Below are 22547 nucleotides of genomic sequence, written 5' to 3'. Positions count from 1 at the left end.
CATTTGTTCCAAAACGACGCGTAGGAAAATGTATTCAACATTTAAAAAATTTCCACATTTTACTTAGTGTTGGCAAATCTTTAAAAACCTATCAACAAGAAATTTGAGAAAAATAATTTTAGAAAAAGATGTTTAATAAAGAAATCCAACCTGATTTTCTACCCAGTTATTGATAATTTTGATTTAACGTTGAAAATAGGTCTCCATGACTGAATTTTTGCATCTAAAACAAGTATGTTTCATAAAATAATAAAAAAAGGTAACTATTAAAAATGCAAGCGAACTATGATTTTTGCAGGAAATAAGTTTTAAAATGAATATTTAAATATGTTAAGCGATTGTTATTTAATAAAATTGTTTAAATAACCTGTTATACTTTGTTGTGAATTTTGAATATGTCCACTTTATAAGATCGGATCATTAAACTTCCAAAACTTGGTTTGATAATTTTTTCAGCTAATAAAAAATTATAAATTGACATACAATTTTTAAACATTGTGTCAACTCTTTATGATTAATGAGTAGAAATTTTTCCACCACTTGTTTATTAACTAATTAACTTCAAAATATTTTCAAATTTGTTTTTATTGACTCAAATCATCATGATTTTTCAACAAAAATACTTTTCTCACATTTTACGTTACCTTCTTTATGTCTAAAATGTTTCAAAATTTATTATTGTAAGTTCTCTAAGTAATGAAAAAAATTATTAATGTAACTGTTTATTAACGAAATAATTTCTAATACATAATTAAAATCCTTTTTTTTCTTCAAAATCCTGAATTTCTATTTGTTTCTAACTAGCAATGGATTTGGATCTTCAAGATTGGCTCTTTAGGTAAATATGATCCTCGTCTCCAGGATATTTGTTTAATATAATACCTAATTACATAATCGATTTCTATTGTACAATTTTTTCTTCTACTTGCTACAAATTTTCAAATCAACTAATTTAAGCTTTTTGCTTAGAGCCCCCAAGAATGGATTTTCTCATCTTTATTTTTCAACCTCTATTGTAATTGAATGATGAGGCCTACCAATATATATCTGGATTCCATTAAATCTTTCAATGGTACTCATTTGATAAACTCCCATCTGTATTTATTCTAACATGTCGCTGAAGTTCAAACATTGATTACTGCTCAAATATATGAATTATTTTAATCCTCATTTTTGTACCCCCTTCATTTCCAATTTGAATGTATAATTAGGGGACTTCGGAAAATTAGTTAGTTGGACCGGCAGAAAACGAAATGTACAAAAATATTTTAATAACTAGCTAATTTCACACATTTTAAATAATTTTGCTAAATAAGCACAAAACACATGTTTTGTAATTGAGATAAAATTGAAGAAAAAACAATGGAATGCATTTTTTTGTTTGTGTGCAAGATTGACTGTTAATGGTATGTATTAATTGATTTTAGGTGAAATCATTAGAAACAGTTATGTTTATTATATCGTTGAAAGCGATTGTTTTCTAATAAAATAAATATTTATAGAAATTTATCTTTCATTTTATTCCTAAACTTCCCAATGCTACCCTCAAAATAGAAGCTAATAACTCGTTTCACAAATCAATGCAAAAATTTTACTTATTATATGAGGATTTGAAGAGCAATATTACAGAATATAAAAGCTGATTCCAATACAACTTTTTCATAGACGTTCCTTACTTTCAAAAATAATTTCTATAAAGTATTAATTACATCTAAACTACCACTTTTAACATAAAAAAGAGATCCACTTCCAATTATGTTATCATCTAAATTACTTTGTTTTTGGTTTTATTACTTAGTTAACCCCCTCAAGAGCGTTGGACCTTGATCTGATTAAGTAAGTGAAAATAAGTTGTAAATCTTACATATATGTGAACTAAATATTTAAGTACTAAAGTTAAAACCTTTTATGTCCACTTGCACCTTAAGGTTAACAATGATTAAACGTCTTTAAACTATCATATTAAACCCCCAAAATTGGGAGTTTAACTGATTTAATTTTTAGTTAAACAGTTTCTAACCTATAACTCGGGTAATTTTGTGTAGAAAAATAATAATTATCACTATTGGTATTACAAAATATTACTGTCTACAAGTATCAAGACATTTTTTTGGTTTACTGTGTTAAAAGAATATCAAAAACGACAGCAGTAAAAGCTGCAGAAGACATAAATGAAGATGATTTTGATTTTCTGGAGATGTAGATATGGGATTTCCCAGGAGTACATAATAGAGCGGATCATTTTAGAAATACAGATAATTTTTCTTTTTTTTATAAGGTTCAGAGTTTAAAAGCCAACAATTATAAAAATTTTGGAGCAAATTGAGGATAGTCTCATATGGATTTCACATTTTCTTCTAGTAGCCATAGATTAACTTCCTTATTATATTTTCACTGTAATATCCTATGATCCTTGGTAGAGTTCAAATTGACTTGCGAATAATAGGATTTTATAGATATCCCATTATTTTTGAGGTGTATTGTGCTTTGATCCGAATTTCTCATATTTTTACAATGAGATATTAAGAAATTTACTGGTACTACTAGGATGGTTTATACATTTAAAATCAGTTTGTTTTTGAATGATTATATCAGAAAAACTTACTAGTGGTTGATCTGTACATAGATTTAGTAAACAAAATAGTCACTTATTCCAAGAAAGTAACTAGATAATTTCTTTGAATTCTACAGATCTCCACTACAACTTTTTTTATTTAAATTTGAATTTATAACATTACTCCGGCTTTATTCTATTAATTCTCATCATTAAAGGTTAAAAAAAATTCTCCTATATCTCATGATTTTTACTTTTTGTCGAGAAACTGTCATTGCCTTGTTCAATATAATTATCCTGGAATTTTATTTTGCACTTTTTTACCATATACAATGACGAGACAATAAAAAAATAATGGTTATAAATTTTGCGTTAATATTAATTAGATGTATTTATCCATCAGAAGAAAAATTTGATGATCTTACTCGTTTTGTATTCATTGTATTAGGTGAATTTCACAAGAAACTCTTGAAATATAAAAGAAAAATTCGAAAAACTGCTCGTTGAACCTTAAAATGTATGATATGAAGGTATTTGTACCAATCCATTTAATTTTTAAAAAAATTTCCCCAAATCGGTGACATAACATAAACTTGAACCGTATTAAATACGATGCAAGCGATTATGATTTAAACCGATGTTTGAATTTTAACGGCCTGTTATTTTAAACGGTGGATAGAGATCACGGTGCAAGTTGGCATTCGTGAATTTAATATATTCGATTATTTTTGATTGGCAATAGCTTTAGATCCATCAACATACACTGAAAAAGCTGGTATCGTATAGAAACCTTTTTTTATAACTATTCCTGGGAAAAAGTTATTTAAAATTCAAGTATCATATATATTTGTTGTTTCTTAATTAACTAACTAAACTATATGTTAGCAGGTATGAAATGAGAAGTAATACCATTCAAATTATTATTAAAAATAAGTATTTCATTTTTCAAATTATATAAACAAAATTTACAAATATTGTTTCTTAGAACAGTTCGAAGTCATCCATATGGATAATTAGCCATAATTAATAAAATTGAATAATTGTCAGCAAGTATATAAACTTCAACTTTCTTGGGGTCATAGATTTTCATGATATTGAAACGTCACATTTGTGGCCGTTAACACTGATTTCTTGGTTGTTTTTTTAAGTCAAAAGTTTGTTCATTGGTTGTTTTTTCAAGTCAAAAGTTTGCTCATTAATTCCACCAATAAAGTTTTTCATTTTAACTTGGCCCACATCTTTCATTGAAACTTCATAAAAGTTGAAATGTTGAATTTTAGTCTTCACCAACAATTTAATATGTCAATTTTGGCCAAAACTGGAGGTGTTCCTTAAATGACTATCCATTCCAACCAATACTTTTTATAAACTTTTTTCCATATAATTGATGATAAAAAACTTTATGCTACTTTCTTGCTCATACTGTATACTAGACATTGATTAGTTATGTCATTTATATTTTTCAAAGTTTAAAATAAACTTGTTTTGTACTGGATAGCAATAGTATTTTTTTTTTCTTTTCTTCACAATTTATTTACGAATATTAAAAAGTTTCTAAAATATCTTCAATGACCATTGGATGATTTCAAATAATGCCTTTAACATTGTTCTAACAGATTTTTCCTCAGCACTGCCATTTTTAAAAAATAAATTTGAAAAAACAAATTTCATCCATCACATTTCATATATACGATTTTGCGTTATTTATATTCAATAAAAACATTATTTTTTGTCTACCTTTATTAGATTTCTATATCGTCGATGTTAAAAAAAATCACAAATTTGTATTTCTTTGATTTTTTTGAGTAGATAAAGAAAACTACGATTGCAACAAAAAATTATTTATTGATAAAAATCTAACACATACATAACAAACTTTTTAGTGTAGCTTAGAGTAGATTCTTATGAAACTTATATAAAAAATAATTAAAATGAACTTCCAGAATTAACCTACTTAGAAAATAGCTTAGATCTACTATTTTTTTTCAAGCTCTACTATCTAGCTCATAGGTGAAATATAGAAGCTCATCAAGTAATTAACCTTTTCTATAAAAAAAAATCTTAAAACCTAATTTGAAATCCTTTGTAGTCTGGTCTTGCAAGATTTTGCCAATTGCTAAGTTCACACTTTTCTATTTGACTACCAGGCGAACCTGCATTTGTTAACCAGTGTATCCTATAAAATAAAAATATAGGAAAGATTGGTAAATATAAGGAACTACTTTTGTATCTTCCCGTATATATTATTCATCGCTTGAAGTGTAAAGAAACGTTCAGCTATAAACGTATTAGAAATAAATAAGATTCGATTTGGCTTTAAGCCCAAAAACGAGTTGCAAAGTTCTGTTTATATATATCGTAAATATTATCGTTGTTTTTTTATTAATGAAAGTATATTTGTTGTTGTGAACATTACTGATAAAGAATTGTGTGTTACTATAAAATAAATATTATGAAATAAATTTTGATCATTGTTTTTTCATACTTATTTGGAAGTGCCCAATGTTATCAATTATGAATTAAGGCCGATTCATAAACTTGACTTTCCGTTGCCGTTCGCGGATGACGTTTGCCGTTTGACGTTCGTAGCAAATTCTACACCGTATTCGTTGCTGATCGTTAACCTAAAACTTTTATTATTATTTTTGGCGTGTGGACTGCTTTTTGCTGTGATATTTTTGTTTTTGTTCGTAATCCGTTTATGGATGATATTATGAAAAATAACAAAGATGTTTTTTTATTGGGACAAACATGATAAACACAAACGGATGTGATTGGTTATTTTCTATTGCTACGAAGGGTCGACGGGAAAAGATAATATTCGTTATGTTGAAAGTCACCAATGGCATACAGCCACGTCAAACGGCAACTATGAATGGTCTTATGTATTTAAATGTTTTTAATTTTGTAACAGCAAACGTCAACGGCAAATAGAAATCCATGTTTATGAATCGGTCATTAGATCAAATAAATATAATGGAATGGAATTCTAATTGGAGGTAATGTTGAGGTTTATGGTAAAGCCTTTAAATAATATATTAATAATTATGATATTTTGAAAATAATCTCAATTCCATGCATTTCAAAACCCTCCAAAATAAAGCACATTATACATACTAAAAAATTGGATATAACCTAATTTCATTTAAATTCAAAATATATATGATATATATGATAATATAATGATATTAATTTTGTGCAGTTTGAGGAATTATTTTTGTTATTCAAGTTTCTTTAAACATGCCAAACAAGTTTCAAGTTAATGAACTTTTTCATTCGTTTCAATAAACTAAGATTATTTATAGAATTTATTCTGTAGTCAAAAAAATCTTATGTATTTAAATCTGGTGGAATAGGATATATCTAATAGCTGGTAAAAAATAAAATTCACTTACATTTGATCAATGCTCGATTTAACTCCTTGAAGCTTTCCTTGAACTGTTCCTTTTTTAGTATTTTTCACCCAACCACTGACCCCTAATTGTTCACACATATCTTTGCAATATTTCGGTAAAGATACACCTACAATGAATTGATGATAATTTCATTTCATTCTCTTAAAGAAAGTACTACTAGTAAAAAATTGATTATTAAACAATGTAAAGTTACTTACATAGATAAATATATTAGGTAATGGAAAGTGAATCGATCTAGAGAGGACTATTTTCAATTTAATATAAGTAAGAAGTACCATCAATATATTTCAATAATGTCAAATATTTCCTTAGAATTATATTTGAATAGTACCTATAGTACTTATTTCTTATTCCTAAATTTAAGTTGCCCTGCGTTAGAAGTTATTAGGGACTAGGTATTATTCTAACACTGTAAAAGTTTCATATTATCTATTTTTTATAACGTTAGATAAACTACTGAATTGATCTGAAGAACTTACCTTGTACTTTTCCAAAAACCTCGAACTCGACCGATACTAAAGGATCAACGAAATTCATATTTTGTTCTAAATAAGCCCTGTTTTGTATACCAACCGACATTGGAAGAGAGAAATTTTCAATCAATTCAAACTGTAGGTGTCTAATGCTGATACTGAAATATATTTAAGGAACAATCATTGGTATGTACTATTTTTAACCACTGAAAACAATTGTTGGATGTTATGCAACCAATTAATTTTTGCTTATTGCTCCATCAGAGGGATCTAAAATATTAATTGCCAGGATCGGATAGACCGAAATATAATGAATTTTTTCTTAGACAAAATGTCTAAATGATATATACATTCCAATGAAATAAAAACAATATCATATTTTTGTACAAAAGAGTAGATCATTGATTTGAGGAAAAATATGTATATGGTATAGAATTCTGTATACATGTGAAGCAGTAAGCATAACAACAAATAAAAAAAAGTAGTTAAACAATAAACGGTGGAGTCGAGAAGTTAAAAAAATTGACAAATCTATATAAGAAATAAAACAACAGACAATGAACAAAAGAGAGATGTTGATTGGAATTGGAAGAAGACTATCCAAAGAATCAAAATATGTTTTGGTTCTGAAAACACTTGGAAAAGGAAAATAATGCAGCAATAAACATATAAAAAATATGGAATAGTTATATCTGAAGAATAAAATATTATTATGAGCTCAAAGAACATTTTTAGAGGTTCTGAATATGGAGTAAGATCCAACAACCAGAGGAAATTGAATATCAGATCAATTAAATTCAAGGAATTACCAACCTAGAGCAAGAGGCCCTGTCAGAGCGACGCGACGCGAACACCATCTATTGAGCAGTCATAACAACAAGGCGTCGGCCATATTGTTGATGCGTTTCGAGAATAGATGTCATACCGGAACATTGTTTATTGAAGTATGGCTTTATGGTTATATAGTGAGATATTGATCATTATGATCGTGAGACGAAAGTTCAGAAGTGTGGTTGTGACCCGTTTGAGCTGCGGTAAGAAGATAATTCAAAATTTTTAGGTACTTATCGACACATGTGTAGTGCTCCATTTATTGGTACCAATAAATAAAATTCACCTTTAGTTTATATTCAATTCCACATGTAGGATTTGTAAATTCTCCCTTTCTCTTTTCAATAAGCAACAAACAACACCATTCATGGACCAAACTACCCAAAAGACAGAAAAAACAAAAGAGCTTAATGTTCAACTTATTCTTCTACTATTTAAATGTTTCTCTAAATTCCCTATTCGTAACTATCTCATGTGTCATGTAAACCATCTTTACACAATCACAAATTTTCAGTTTTTGAATAAAAATATAAGTATTTTTGAGTAATTGTCCATATTCTAAATGTTTATTTAACATATAATTTATAATTTCAATTTATCCATATTCTATGATCCTAGTGACTGTTACAATCAATTTAACTATATTTTCAGAACCTAAATTTTAAATTTAAATAAACTCGTTTTAATTATTTTATTTGAAATTACAAATTAATGCCTTATGGCCGGTATACTCGGCAACGATAAAACTGCGCAAACAAACCGTTCAGTTCATTTGCGCAGTTTATCTACTATATCTGCGTCGATCGTGAGTTCTCGGCAGAAACTCTAAAGAAAAACAAGTCATTCGTGATGGAAGACGATGAAGCGCTTGCACTAGCCTGGCTTGTTTTGACCAAAAAGAAAAGAAAATCACGTTTTGTGTGGTGTAAGGATTGGATTCTTAAAAGAAAATCACAATCTTACATAAATTTTATAAACGAGTTGAAATTTTCCTACAGTCTCCCTATTGGCATTAGGATCAATAGGTTTGTACTTAATAATTATTTTTCTTATTCCACAAGCAAACTTCATTTTTATAGCACTGGATAAAATCTTCCAATATCTCACGGATTCCGCTACAATCTTCTAGCGACCGACACGTTTTAACGTGCACGGAAGCGTCTGCCTACACCAAGCTTACGAACGAACTGAATGATTGGCTCTACTTCCAGTACACACAATATGATAAAGCTGTGTAAACGCAATCGATAACGACTTATCGAATATATTTTGAACCTTATTCCGATGGCTTACACCAATCAAAAGATTGCGTCGATTTTTGTACATATACGTTCGATAACACTGCGCAAATTAAGTGTGCAGTTCTATAGTTCTATAAATCTATAGTTGCCGTGTATACCGGCCATTATTCTATAACAAATCTGTAAAATTTCTGATAGCTGGAGAAAGATAGTTAAAGTCCAATCCTTTTTTTATGATATGTTAATAAACATTTAACTTTGAAAATTAATTGAAAAATAGCAGACTGAAAGTTTAGACACATCACTGCAATTTCAATATAACAATATTTGCTGATGATTCAATTGTATATATACTAAAACTGGAAAATAATATATCTCAAAAAAAAACTCTAAAAGAAATGTTTTATTAATTCTATTTAATGGCAATAAATATAATTTATTTACAATTAGTCATTAATATTAAACGAAAGGAAAGCTTTTTTTATAATTTATCATCAAAAGTCAATCTAATAATTTTGAAATATTTTGGTAATTTTTAATTGGTATTATACGAGTATGGTTCCAGAAGAACCTGGCCTCACCTAGAGATAGCGGTAGTTGCTTGAAAATTACCATTGTATTAGAAAGCCCTGTCACTCGAGCAACAGAGACAATGACGAGACGGACTCACTCGCCAAACTGGGATCGGCGAATTTATCGACGGGACCAGAATCCATCCCTGGTGTGACTAAGAGCGTTGCTGTCTCATCTCTCGACGGTGTACTCGCAAAGCGTGTTCGGCAGAGATGGATAGAGACACCTAACATGAGAAGAGCGAAGGCACATAAAGATGGACCTCCAACTAGTGGCCGGACTTTTAACCAGACCACGTCATTTGTGAGTCCCCTGCACTCATACGAGCGCGGCTCAAGCACTTGGGCAAGCCTTACAACTTGCCTAATGACATCAAAGGGTTCAAGTTAAAGCGCCTGATCGGCTTCTCAAAGGACATTGGCAAATGAGACACGAAGGGCATATCTGAAGGTCTATGTGCCCAACGACCCTTTGACCGCCCACAATTAACTATGAACTGTATTAGAAAGAACACAATGTATACCCACAGCATATGGTTCAAATTTGAAGTCGCCACGTTTTTTAGTATTTGTTTGGCAGCCATCAATAAATAAACGTTTTCAGTGAATTTGTAAACATTGGTTGACAATAAATTTTTTTCCACAATTTTTGTGTTTTCTCTGTTGGGCAGGGTACTTCTGAGACTATCCTCGTACTAACAAATTTCATTATTTGCAATTCAAGCAAATGTTCATTAAAATTATTTTTACTAAAATATAATTTCACTCATTTTTAAAAATATCCTCAATACTTAAAACCGTTCTGTTTAATAATACTTGTAGCACAATTAGATATAAGCTTATTTACATCTTCCTTCTTTATCTCTCTTGCTCCCAGGACCACATATCTTGGGTAAGTCGAATAAAGAAAGTCGATCTGTGCCTTTTAAGCATTCCACCACCAGAGTTGTGGCATTAACATCAAATATTCCTCCCCCTTCTTGGATTGGTCGACAGGGTCCGTTTGGTTGTCCCATTTCATAGCATTTTCCTCCATATCTGTAATTGAATTAAATACAAACGACTAAATAATTGCATATTTTTATTTATAAATAATCACCTGGCAAAGCCCTCCTTACAAGGGTTCGGGACACACCTAGGTATTATTTCTCTTTTGGGTATAATCAGGTGTTCACCATTATTGCATGGTCCTTGACGATATGCTGGGTAACAAAAATCTTTTGGTGGATAGTAAATGTAAGCTAAAATGAATATTATATTCTTGAGTACATACTTCTCTTCGACAAATAACATGCTATCGCCACTTATTAAATAAGTAACTAATTTCATATTAATGTATTGAGAAGTCTTTTATTTCTAGGGAACTTCTCTGAATTTAATACAGAATATGGAAAATGATTTTGAGAATTATGAGGTTCCAAAATCACATTTCCTTATATAAAATATGAGAATTATTTGAAGTAAATTTTATCTATAATGCTGAAGATATTTACATTTCTTGCTTTTATAAACTGATGGACAAAACATTTCTTAAAAAGTGAGGTTAAAATAAAAATAAAACGTTGAAAGGAATAATAAAAGCAGTTTGATGAAGTAGAATTTGTTTATTGCAATAAAATATAAATCATTATCTCAAATCTATTGGTAAACATTTTTACGAACGGCACTATAGTTTTAAATTATTATAGCCGTAATTAAAGAATATGACAGTTGTTTTTAAATAGATTACTTTAAATTTTAGATTCAAATCATAGTTTCATCTATGAGAGAGTAGCCAAATTTAAATTTAATCATCTATTTCTAAAGAAATCTTTACAAATCTTTAAGCGGACCCAAATAGGATTCGGATTCATTATAATTTAGTATTTGGGTCATTCTAAGTTAAGAGGTACTTTCGATGACCAAGACAAAAAAAAATACTTTTTTTTATATTAATTTCATAATTAACCTATTCATTACTTAAAACTAAATGTTTTCTACGTGGTCATTCAAATTTATTACATAAATGTACGTAGTTCAGTCACAATAAGCTCTAATATAAGAAAAAAGTCTCTTCCCTGGTCTGTCCCCCAACCGACTTTATTTGTAAACCAGTAATAATGAATTTATTAAAATTCAATAATTACTTTAGTATCGTTAATTTTATATAGAAAAATAACTTAGTAACAGTATCTTACAAGTAAAATTGCTTATATTCCAATTTTTTATAAAAAATATCAACGTCGAAATTTGTCCTTCGTGTTTCGTGTCTTGTCCCCTGGCTTTTTGTTTTCGTTTAAAAATCAGTTTTGTTTTGCTAATCGTGAAGTTAGTAGCAAGCGGCGCATAAGCCGACTGCGCAGTCATTTTGTTGGCCATTTCAGTCACGCCACTCGCTGGTTGTAGAAGTGTTGAATGAATGTAGTCTTTCCTCTGGTAAGTTTTATTTAGCAATTATTTGTTAAAATACTAGTATATACTTCAATATTCACTATGAATAGTGCATACATTGTTATGCTTGGTTGTGAATTGTGTACGAAAAACTCTTTTACGGCTAAGAACGACTCGAAAAGAAAAGGATTGCAGGACGATTACGATACCAAAAAATAAAAAATGACCCGGATAAATACGCTCAACAAATAGTTAAGGAAAGGGAAAAATATGAAAAGAAGAAAGAAAAAGGAACTATTAAGACAGTGAAGCAAATGACACCCAGAGATCAGCGGAAGGCTAGAAAAGTATGGAGAGAAAAAGCAAAAATTCGTAGACGTCGTTTAGCACTCCAATATATAAGCGATGCTCCTGTAATACCACCATGTTCGAATAATGAAGACCCACCGCCCCCTCAAAATATAAACAGGCGAGCACATGCAGCACAGCAAAAGTCAATTCGAGCAAGAAAAGCTAGAAACCTAATAATAAGAAAACAAGCATCTGAAATAGCTCAACTCAGGTCTGCAAACAAATACAACGGATCAAAAAACCACCAATTAGCACACCCAACACCAAAGTAAATTCACTTGCAAAAGCAGTAAGTACAGGTGACAAAGAAACTATAAAGAAGAAACTGCTTTTCAGTGAAGTTATTACTCAACAAATTAATGAAAATTTTTCAAATCTCACCACTGACCAAGAAAAAAGAGAGAACTGCACAATGATGATCCAAAAACCCTCAAGATTTGTAAAAAAAAAACATTCTACAATGGGGACTTTGTGCTAGTTAAACTTCAAGATAGAAAAACAGAATATCGTTATGTTGCAATGTGCACAGGTGTTGAAGAAAATAATGAAGTTCAAGTTGTATTTTGTAAAATCTATGATGGTACTGGAAAAAACTTCAAAATTAAAGATGACGATATTTCTTTTATCACTTGGGATCAGGTTATAGAAGAACTACCTACCCCTAACTTAAAAATGAGAGGGCAACGTATTTTTTATGCTTTTAATGAATCTGTTGATGTCTTTGAACGTGGGTTTTAGAAAAAATTAAGCATTTTTTCCAGTTACCTTTCTAAATTAAAAATATTTTACTAGTCTAAGTACAAGCAAACTTTAATACTGTTATTTAAAAGGGGAGTTTATGTTTATTTTTATTCCATTATTGTCTATTGATAGTAAAGTTATATATATATTTTTGTTTTGATGGAAAGAGAAAGTAAGAACCTTTTCATGTTTTGTACGTAGCGCTTAAGAAACATGTGATGTTATAAACAAAGACTGCTAAAAAATGAAAAGCCTGATTATAAATGATTAATTATTAAAATAAAAATGAATAAATAAAGTTGATTCTTAAAAATAACCCTGTTTTTATATGTCTTTCTCTTCTCTGTTCATTAAGTATCCTCCCCTGAGCATCTTGTCTCTCCCCTGTACTGAGTATTTCCTCTGGTCACTTATAAAACGAGATAAAACCAAAAAATTGACTGGCCACTTCGTAAACATTTTCAACTTGAAATTTTCCAGAAAAAAAAGCATAGTTAAATAAAAATATTAAAAAAAACGGAATGCCGTCGCTTCATACAACGTATTACCTCTTAACTTAGAATTACTCATTTAGTGTTGACGGACGATGGGTTTAAATAAATACTTTCATAATTTGTGCCTGAATATATAAAAATTTATTCTTTCCATTTGGCTGAAGAATACTATTTAATTTAGTTTCTAGTAGGTTTTATCAATGTTTTGACTGGGAAAATTTTGAAAAACACTCATGCAAACCTCTTGAAAATATTATTTCAAATCAAACTATCTAGTGAATTTTTTATAGCGATATTGCAATTTTATCAATAATTTAAAAGGTTGTAGCGAATCAATTTTGAGATGGATTATGATAAAAATGTTAATTCACCTTTAAAGACGATACCAATACTATATTTGTGAATAAAACGTAACTTACTAGGTCCACAATCGCATATCCAGTCATGGGCTTGATTCCCAGGATAATAAAGCTGATTTTCTGGACATCGATTTGGAGCATACAAGGGGACTCTATCCTTAACATAAACACAATTCTATGTACATTGTTTTTCCATTACAATGTATCCTTAGAATAAAGGTTTGTTGTTTGAATTCATACATTTTTTCAGTATTGATGAAATTATTTGTCAAGTATCTATTGAAGTTTAGCTAATGGAAATTATTTACGTTTCAATGCATCAAAATATATGAACTCATTGGTTGAACAAAATTTTTAGTTGAAATCCCATCACTGCTACTAAAGGTCGAGACACAAACCACCGCATCATATTACTGCCGAAGACACATCACATCAGGAACGCAACTTGTCCGGCTGGTTAACTAGCTGCGATGTACATAATTTAATGATAGCTGATGGCATGTTGATATTAAAATGTGGGTAGAAGAATTAAGCAAGAAGCTTAGTAAGCTTCGAAAAGGGTACTAAATTCAATTGAGAAATATATAATATTTCAGTTTAAATGTGGATACATGAGTTTTAGCGATCAATACGGAAGCAATGCGGTCATATGTGTATCGGCCTTTAGAAGAGTTTGAAATAATACCTCAGTTTGATCACTGTCTATAGTTTGTCTGGGCAATTCTGGGAATACTATTTGTCCAAGTATACCAAGCACGAATGTGGATAAGAAGATGTATTGAAACAACATGTTTTGTGACACCTAAAAAATATGTATAAGTGTATATAAAGTAACATTCTTTAAAAAATGCAACAGAAGACTGTTTCTGATGATGAAAATACAAGGAAGGTCCCAGAAGTACCTGGCCCGACCTAGATAGTTATTTGAAAAAACCGCTGTATTGGAAAGTACACAATCTATATGTTGTTTAGTATTTGTTTGGCAGCCGTCAATAGTGAATGTCTTCAGTGAATTTGTCAATATGGAAATCATCGTTATGTGATATGACAAATATTGGGTAACAGACTTTTAACGAGGCCGTACGTCCTGCGAAGACCAGAATGAGGTGACGACACGACTTAAAACAGCGTCGTGAAGATATTTCCATCGAGTGTTTCACAGAAATAAAGCCTCATTTTTGCGCCGTTTTATAACCGTGGATGAAACGTGGTCTATCACTCCACATCCGAAACAAATGAACAATCAAAATAATGAACTGAAAAGGGAGAACCGGCTTCAAATAAGACCGTTACATTTGCAGGCATGGATATGAGTTGGTTTTTTGGTATGCAAGTGGGATAATTTTCATTGACTGTCTAGAAAAAGGAAAAACTATCAACGGCGGGTATTATCCGAACTTATTGGAACGTTTAGTGAAGAAATCACGTGAAAACGGTCGCAACATTGATTAATTAAAGTTTGACACCCTATTCGCCGAATTTAGCCACATCGGATAATTTTTTATTCCCAGACTTGAAATATTTTCCAACAATGTCGGCAGTTAGTGGCAATTTTGAGGAGCTTGACGATTCTTATTTTAAAAAGGGTATCGAAATTATTGACATATTGAAGTGTTTGTAGCTGAAAGGAGATTACGTTGAAAAATAAATATATTTTTCTTCTCGGTACTTCTGGGCCCATCCTCGTATACCCATAGAAAGGTTCGTAGTTGTTGCAAGTTTGTTTTTAATGTTATCACAAATTTTTAAGCATATTTTTGTCAATTCTCGTTTTTTATTTGAGAATTTGATTAATTGACTAATATATTTCATATTTTTAAAACAAAGAAAAAAGATACTTATACGAGGAGGGTCCTAGAAGTACCTGGTCCAACAAAGAAAACACGAAAATTTTGGAAAAAAATATATTTATTTTTCAATGTAATCTCTTTCTCCTCCTCCATATGCTCTATAGATTGTGTACTTTCTAATGCAGAGGTATTTTTCAAGCAACTACTACATCTCTAGATCACGTCAGGTACCATCCTCGTATATATCACATTTTCATATATCAATAGATTTACGTCTATATCATAATCAACAGTTATTTTAGTTGCTGGTATCAGATCTGTATTATCTTTACTGTTGGTTAATAAAATGTTTATCACAAACATGAGTATTCTTTTTATTTTTTCAGTTGTTGAATTGGTTCTTCGCGATATGAATCCACTGCAGAACTTTTTCTTGTCAGCATACACGGTACAAAGTTTATACTATCTTCTTTGTGAAAACTTTCCAAAAATATAATTCGCGAATGCACAATATTCAGTAACCAATTTATTTTTTGACGTTTCTTATTTATTTATTTATATGAAAACTGTTTAACGTTGCTCTCAATATGATAATTAATGTGTTGCCTCTGGCGAATTTTCTAAATTTTCAGAGAAACTTGAATTATCAAATATCAAATTTATTATTTTGTTATTCGCTCTTAAGCAATCGATATTTTGACGACCTTGGCAATTTCATGTCGATAAATGTTGTTTTGAAATGATATATTTTCGAAAATATTCAATTATATGTACCACTATAGCCAGAAATGATTCAACAAAAAAACTTTTTCATATGAAACTAATTACAAAAATACAAGAATTTTATTTGTTTAATTGTATGTTGGTTTGAAATGGATAAACTCAAAAAGTACTCGATCGCATTTAAATACATTTTTTAGTCCAGGATTTGAATTCGGAAACTAATTGATAGGGCAAGAGGAACGAGAGTATTTGAAAACTTTACGTAAAGTCGTAGTTAACACACAATTTTTGGTGGTACCTTAGGAGCTCTGTGCGACCACAGAAACGAACATCGTTACCATTTGTGAGTAGCATTGACAGAGGAGCAATGGAAATCCACTGTATTTTTAATTCATCACTATATAAACGAAAAAGTGATAAATTTGAATGTTCTATATTAAACAGCATTAAAAAAATACTAATAGTTTCTAACTGTCACACACTAAATTAAATTGAAGTAAAATGTAAAATAAAAATTAATAAATATTGATTATAGATAATTTGCACATTGAAATTTTGTTTATATTATAAATTATTAATGCATTGTTAATATTAGTTCAAGAAAATATCTCACTTTTACAGGTTTTTCGCTTGTATATTTTCACGAAATTTCGATGCAATTGGGCTATGCTTGTACCAAATTTTCCTTGCTATTGCATATTTAACCTTATAGAATTAATATAGGCAAATCGTAAAATCAGAATTACGAAAATGTAATCAATCTCCAGAATTGAGTAAAAAGGTTGTGGAACTTGCAAAGACAGTTCTAACTCTCCAGAATTGAGTAAAAAGGTTGTGGAACTTGCAAAGACAGTTCTAACAGGTTTGGAAAAACTGTGTTGAACATGTTATCAAAGAAGAAGGTGAGTATGTGGTATCACCATGTTTTTTTTCTTATGTTTTATTTGTAAAGAATTTATTTTCCCCTCAAATGAAATTTCGTTTTCTAGATAAATAAAACGAATACGGTACAAAAAGGGGTCAGTTCATGTCTGGTACCCTGTCTAAACCAAACTCCTTTACAGGCAGGTACATTTTACACGTCTATTTACGTTTTATGATTTAATATTCAGTTGAAGCAAGTTAACGAGGTATAATAATGGTTTTTTATAAGTTCCAAGTAGGACTACAATTAAGTGCATCTGTCTAAATAACGTATATAATGCCGTCCAATGTATATTGATTCGATTGTCTTTTAACGAATACTGGTTAGGTTGTTGGTTATACCACCACCACGGAAATTGCGAAGTATGAATAATAAAAGTGTCTGGATGGGGGTGGAAGACTATTTTACATAAAAAAATAATCAGGTTAGGTTAGGTTAGGTTAGGTTGGGAGAGGCGGATTGCGAGTTCATGTGAAGGTCTAGGTAAATAAAAATTATTATGGAAATATAGGGATGGAAATATATTAAGTTTATTTGTATTTTTCCAGACATAAAAATGTCGACTCTTGTGAACAAATTCTTAAACATATTGCTGATTTCGATACAAAATTGTAAAAAATATTATATACTTTTAATTACATATATGTTTCAAAAATAAATTTTATGATTTTAACGTGATTTTTTTTGAGATTATGTGTGTAGAATTTTTTGAGAATATAATTTTTTTTCGCGTTTTACGCCTTAATTTCGTCGTATTTCGTCGTATTATTATTATTTTGGTGGGGGTGGTATAACGAAGAAGACCCCGAATACTTTCTTGCATAAGATATACTTAATTTTAAAAGTATTTATAAAAATAATAAATTTATAAAATGAGTTATCTACTCCTATGGTAGATCGAACATAATTGAATGTCGGTAAGAGTTTTTATAATCTGCAATTTGATATTGGAAGAAATATACTGCTACTTTGGCCGAGAAAGTGGCAAAACATCTAAACGGACTACCGTTGGAAGAAATATATACGATTCTATAGCCACGCCTGCTTTTAATGATTCTTCTACAAGAATTGAGAAGAATATTAATTATTATAAAAGAATCAGAAATGATTTGTATTCATTTAAAAAAGCGAATCGAAAATCCCCGAAAAAAAGGTTAAAAAAAACAACCCAATATTAAACTAACTGTAAACACAATTTTTTAAAATCAACCTTTTCATTTTCGTTTGTAAATCTTAATGAATTGAGATTTTTTACTGGCATTCATTTGTTTACCTTTATTAAGGACGAGAGTAGATAAGGCACCTTGTGGGAAATGGTAGTGGAAGATAAAATGCTTTGCTTCGGTTCAGGGCCGGATTAAGATTTATAAGGCCCGGGGCTGAAGTAATGACGGGGCCCCCTTAAGGGATTCGGAAACCCGGAAAAATTCACAAAATAACATCAATACGCTTGATTTGTAGTATCAACACATCAAAAAATACAGAATGATTTCCAAATGATGGAGCCCTCTTGGACCTGGGGCCCGGGGCTATAGGCCCCCCAAGCCCCTGGCTTAATCCGGCACTGCTTCGGTTAGTTGCAGTAGCAGCCATGATGCAATGGCAAGATCTTTTATATTCAAATAATGTGCAATATTTATATATACAATATTTTGACCTTTGTCTTTGTTTATGAGTATATAATATTATGTTTTACATATGATTAGATTTCCACATTGAACACTATTTCAAAGCCAGTACCACTGTCTAAATTAACATCAGTAACTTGTAAAGATATCTTGATGATTCACAGGCTTTACAAATGAGCCACAAAACCTCTCGATTAGAAAATAAATATGCCTCAGATCATCTCATTATTTTACATTTCCTCAATATCAATACACTTTCGAAGTCTGACAACGTCCACCGAATGTGACCACAATAACAACAATCAATTTTTTTAATACATTAACACTTATTGGTGTATAATTGTTAGATTCAAGTAATTCAAAGTTATGCATAATAAATTGATTATTACATATTATAATTTAATTAAATAAAAATTATTTATTCTACATATTACGTACGTACCTGAATATCTTGAGAATTATACACAATTTACTAAAGATGACCCTACAGTATCTAAAGTGAGACTAAAAATTTTGAACTCGCTGAATTGTGTTTAGAGGTAGTGTCGAGCTCGCTCGTTTGCGAGGTACTTTTCTAAAATAACCAAAACACGTTCCCACTGTTGCATATAATCTATTGATGCGAAGTATACAGGGTTTTTCCACCTCAATTTAGGAAACTAGGAAATTTTCAACTTGTATCTATTTATCAACGAAAACACGTTTTTGTATTTACAAAACCAAATATTCCACTATAATGAATCTAAAATTAAATCTTTCACATATTAATTCACTCGAATATAAATTAGTTGAATGATACGGTTACGTCAAAATAACTATTCTAAGAATTTATTAAAAACATTCAAGAAAATATAAACTAATATAACTTGATCTTTGCACTTGTAAAACCATATTATATATAAAAAGAATTTTTTGAAATTCAAATGAAATGAATTTAATATCGCGTGACAGAGACTTAATTAGTTATACAGGGTGTTTTGAAAGCAATAACATTATAGATTATAAAACAAAAGCAATTAAGCCACAAAAACATGTTTCGAGAAAAATGCAAAAAACCCGTTTTCTCGAAAACTATGAACGTTAAAAATATATTTTTTTTATCACAATTATGTAAATCATATCCTACAGCTTGTGTGAATACAATTTCTTGAAAATACTCTAAGAAGACAGACAGACAACAGAGCTCTCCTTCTCTGTTTTGGACCTCTTAAGTTCGGTATAATCCAAGAAACAATATCCATCACTCCAGAGACCTTTACGATCACGAGTTCCACTTGATTTTTGAAGCTCAGTTGAGTCCACGTGAAGTTGATGCTCCCAAAGATTGTGTTCGTTCTAATATTTTTCAAGTAGTTACCACCATCTTTAGATCAGGCCAAAAACTTCTGGGACCATCCTCGTATTAATACTTAGCCGCCTTTAAGATTGTTTTCTGTATTTTGTCGCCATTTTTTCATTATTACAATATAGACGATAAATTCCTTAATACTAAACTGCTCAGTTGCTTACCGTATCTCAGAAACTATAAAACGTAGAAATATAATTCCAAGATACGTCGCTGCAGCGTCTTTTGCGTATTGCAGCAGTTTTAAAATATGACAGTAGCCAAAAATCACTTAATCACTTTCTTTCTTATCAGGGCAGGGTTGATGTACAGTGCGCTCGATGTTTTTATAGTTTTAGTGAAACCAAACCTTGTGATTCAATTAAAAAAAAATAAAAATAAGATACCCATATACCCAATATATAAATGTTGCATATCTTAATATATTAAAGCCCATCTTACAATTAAAGTGGACAATGGAAAAGAATACTGTTTTGAAGAGTTAGTTTTAATTTGAATTATGGGGTGACAATGACAAACAGAAAATCAAGTGGTGGGAAGAAGCATTGGAAAGGGTAGCAAGACACCAGTAGCCACAAAACTGCTGCGAACTATATAAATTATCGAAAAACCGAATGTTTTGGGGAGGAAATGGTTAATAAAATTTTTTGGAGGGCTATAATCTGTTGAAGGGATCTGGAGAAGAACAAATACAGAAACCAACAATTACCTAACCAGGTATTAAGGTTGCAATGAGTTGGATAGCTGGGACAAGTCTCCTGAATGAATAATTACAGAATACCGAAAATGATATTGATAACGGAGGAAAATGTAAAAAGAAAAAAGGAAGATCAATAAAGAAAAAGGTAAAAATAGATATAAAGAAGTTTGGTTTCGAAAGATGGGAAGAATAGACACAGGACAGGATGAAATAGCGAAATTTAGTAAAAAAGATTGAGCTAACAATACGAAGGAAACTAAAGCTATTGACCTGTTTGAGCTATAATATATAAATAGTTTAAACTAAAGGAAATGTTTATATAATAAATATACTTACCTACATGTTGGTGAATTTAAACTATTATTCCGATTTTTATTAATATTATCATTTCCCCTTTTTATTTCAGATGCAAAATATTAACGACGTAATGAACAAATCTGCTACTATTTAAATTATTACTACTTCCTCGCTTTAATTCATTTCGTTTCGTAATTAACAGGATGTAATTATGAAGAGAATCTAATTTTTTTTCATCTGTTCTGTTCCGTTCTCCAGAGAAAAATTATTATATCCTTTCAATGTCAAATGCATTTTATCAGGACTGTCAATCAAGTTTATACTACAAATATACGCCGAATGGCATAGAATCACGAACTTTCCTTTAAAATAAAACACTAGGATCATAATATTGTTCATTTATTACATTATATATGTATATATACAGATAAAATAGTGAAAGGAATAATTTACTAAGAATATATACAAAATACCTTAACTGTAATTTGTGCAATGTCCTAAATAACATAATCTAACAATGATAAGAATGTGCAGTGGTGGATTTACCAGCAGGCTTAACAGGCTGTAGTCTAGGGCGGAAAATTTACAACTAAGAAGATGAGTTTTGATGAGGTGCACAGTTTTTCATGGCAATGTGTAGCGTGTAGAAAGAATGTACTAGAGAAATGGAAAATAGATCGAATAAGAAGATTCGATGAAATAAGCGATATTCGAATGGCTACGAGTGATTACTTCAGAGTTAACATGTTTCTAGTTGTCTCATATCCGCGTTAGTAAAGCGGCAAAAGGCCTATAACAAAATGAGTGAGTTATTACCATCGATTCTAACAGAAACAATAGGTATATGGAAAAATTTTACCCTAATGATCTAGAAACAGAATTAGTTGAGGAAAGAGTACACTTTCAAACCTACCTTTCACTTTTACTAGTGTAAAACTGCTTAGGTAAGAGTTATTTTCTTACTGGAAAAGAGTGAAGATCAATTTAAAGCCAAGAAATGTCAGAGCTAATGAACAAGATTTCGTACACTATAATCAATGATTTTGTTGTTAAACTATGTAATGAAAAATATGTATTATTGTTTCTCGCTGTATAAGCATTATTTATATTATATTGGTGTTGAATAGTTTTAAAAAGTATCTATTCGCCTCTGCCTTGGTGCTTTTTGCTCAAGCCCCGCCGCTAATGTCAATGCTAAAGCTAATGAGCCACCACTGTACAAGACGACAATTTCTTCTCCTGCCATATGCTGCTAAAGTATCTTCTTATCCTGTCCATTCACTAGTCCGTATCTTCTAATTCACGAACAATTGTAAATTCTAACCCTCAATTCCTTGCACCTCTACTCCAAAATACCAGCTTTTCTTAGACCTTTCCATTATCTTTTCCTTCTTCTCACCATTGGACCAAATATATATCCATAGTAGATACCTCACTTACCATTTACAATAAACATGAATCCCCAAGCGTCTTTGTAGAGAAATCATTCTTAGAAATTCTGCATAAATATTCCTTCGACCTAATTCTCTATAAGGATGCCTCCAAAGCTGAATCCGGTGTCAGTTGCGCAGTTACTACAAACTACGAACTCATAAGCTCTTTCCTGTTTCCCTCGACGTGTAGTGTTTACACTGGTGAACTATATAGTATCTTCCAAGCTTTAAAATTTATCTCTGCTCCCCATAAATATATCGCCATATGAACTAACTCTCTTTCATCCATACAGTCAATTACAAC

At 30.5% G+C, this 22547-nt stretch overlaps 2 protein-coding genes across 2 annotated transcripts; both read right to left on the bottom strand.

Annotated features, from left to right (window-relative positions):
* Positions 1–4379: 4379 nt before the first annotated feature.
* LOC130901491 (acylphosphatase-2) lies at positions 4380–6665 on the bottom strand. Its single transcript, XM_057812920.1, has 3 exons — positions 6450–6665; positions 5950–6076; positions 4380–4730 (listed from the first exon to the last, which is right to left on the bottom strand). Exons 1-3 carry the CDS (start codon positions 6547–6549, stop codon positions 4616–4618), a joined length of 342 nt encoding a protein of 113 aa, XP_057668903.1. The 5' UTR covers positions 6550–6665; the 3' UTR covers positions 4380–4615.
* Positions 6666–8912: 2247 nt separating this feature from the next.
* On the bottom strand, positions 8913–20867 carry LOC130901490 (uncharacterized). Its single transcript, XM_057812919.1, has 6 exons — positions 20850–20867; positions 18911–19210; positions 14088–14204; positions 13463–13559; positions 10187–10328; positions 8913–10125 (listed from the first exon to the last, which is right to left on the bottom strand). The coding sequence occupies exons 3-6, from the start codon at positions 14190–14192 to the stop codon at positions 9927–9929; spliced, it is 543 nt and encodes a 180-aa protein (XP_057668902.1). The 5' UTR covers positions 14193–14204; positions 18911–19210; positions 20850–20867; the 3' UTR covers positions 8913–9926.
* Positions 20868–22547: the final 1680 nt, after the last annotated feature.

The sequence above is a fragment of the Diorhabda carinulata genome, chromosome X (assembly GCF_026250575.1).
Source record: "Diorhabda carinulata isolate Delta chromosome X, icDioCari1.1, whole genome shotgun sequence".
Lineage (NCBI taxonomy): Eukaryota > Metazoa > Arthropoda > Insecta > Coleoptera > Chrysomelidae > Diorhabda > Diorhabda carinulata.
The sequence above is the reverse complement of the archived record's forward strand: the minus strand, read 5'-3'. Positions and strand labels throughout refer to the sequence as shown.

Coding starts and splice junctions, on each gene's coding strand:
- LOC130901490 (XM_057812919.1), bottom strand. CDS start 14,192: ATGTTGTTTCAATACATCTTCTTATCCACATTCGTGCTTGGTATACTT. Junction 10,329..13,462: donor GATATGCGATTGTGGACCTA/GTAAGTTACGTT, acceptor TATTCATTTTAG/CTTACATTTACTATCCACCA. Junction 10,126..10,186: donor TGTAAGGAGGGCTTTGCCAG/GTGATTATTTAT, acceptor ATTCAATTACAG/ATATGGAGGAAAATGCTATG.
- LOC130901491 (XM_057812920.1), bottom strand. CDS start 6,549: ATGTCGGTTGGTATACAAAACAGGGCTTATTTAGAACAAAATATGAAT. Junction 6,077..6,449: donor GGTTTTTGGAAAAGTACAAG/GTAAGTTCTTCA, acceptor AATTCATTGTAG/GTGTATCTTTACCGAAATAT. Junction 4,731..5,949: donor AAATCGAGCATTGATCAAAT/GTAAGTGAATTT, acceptor TTTATTTTATAG/GATACACTGGTTAACAAATG.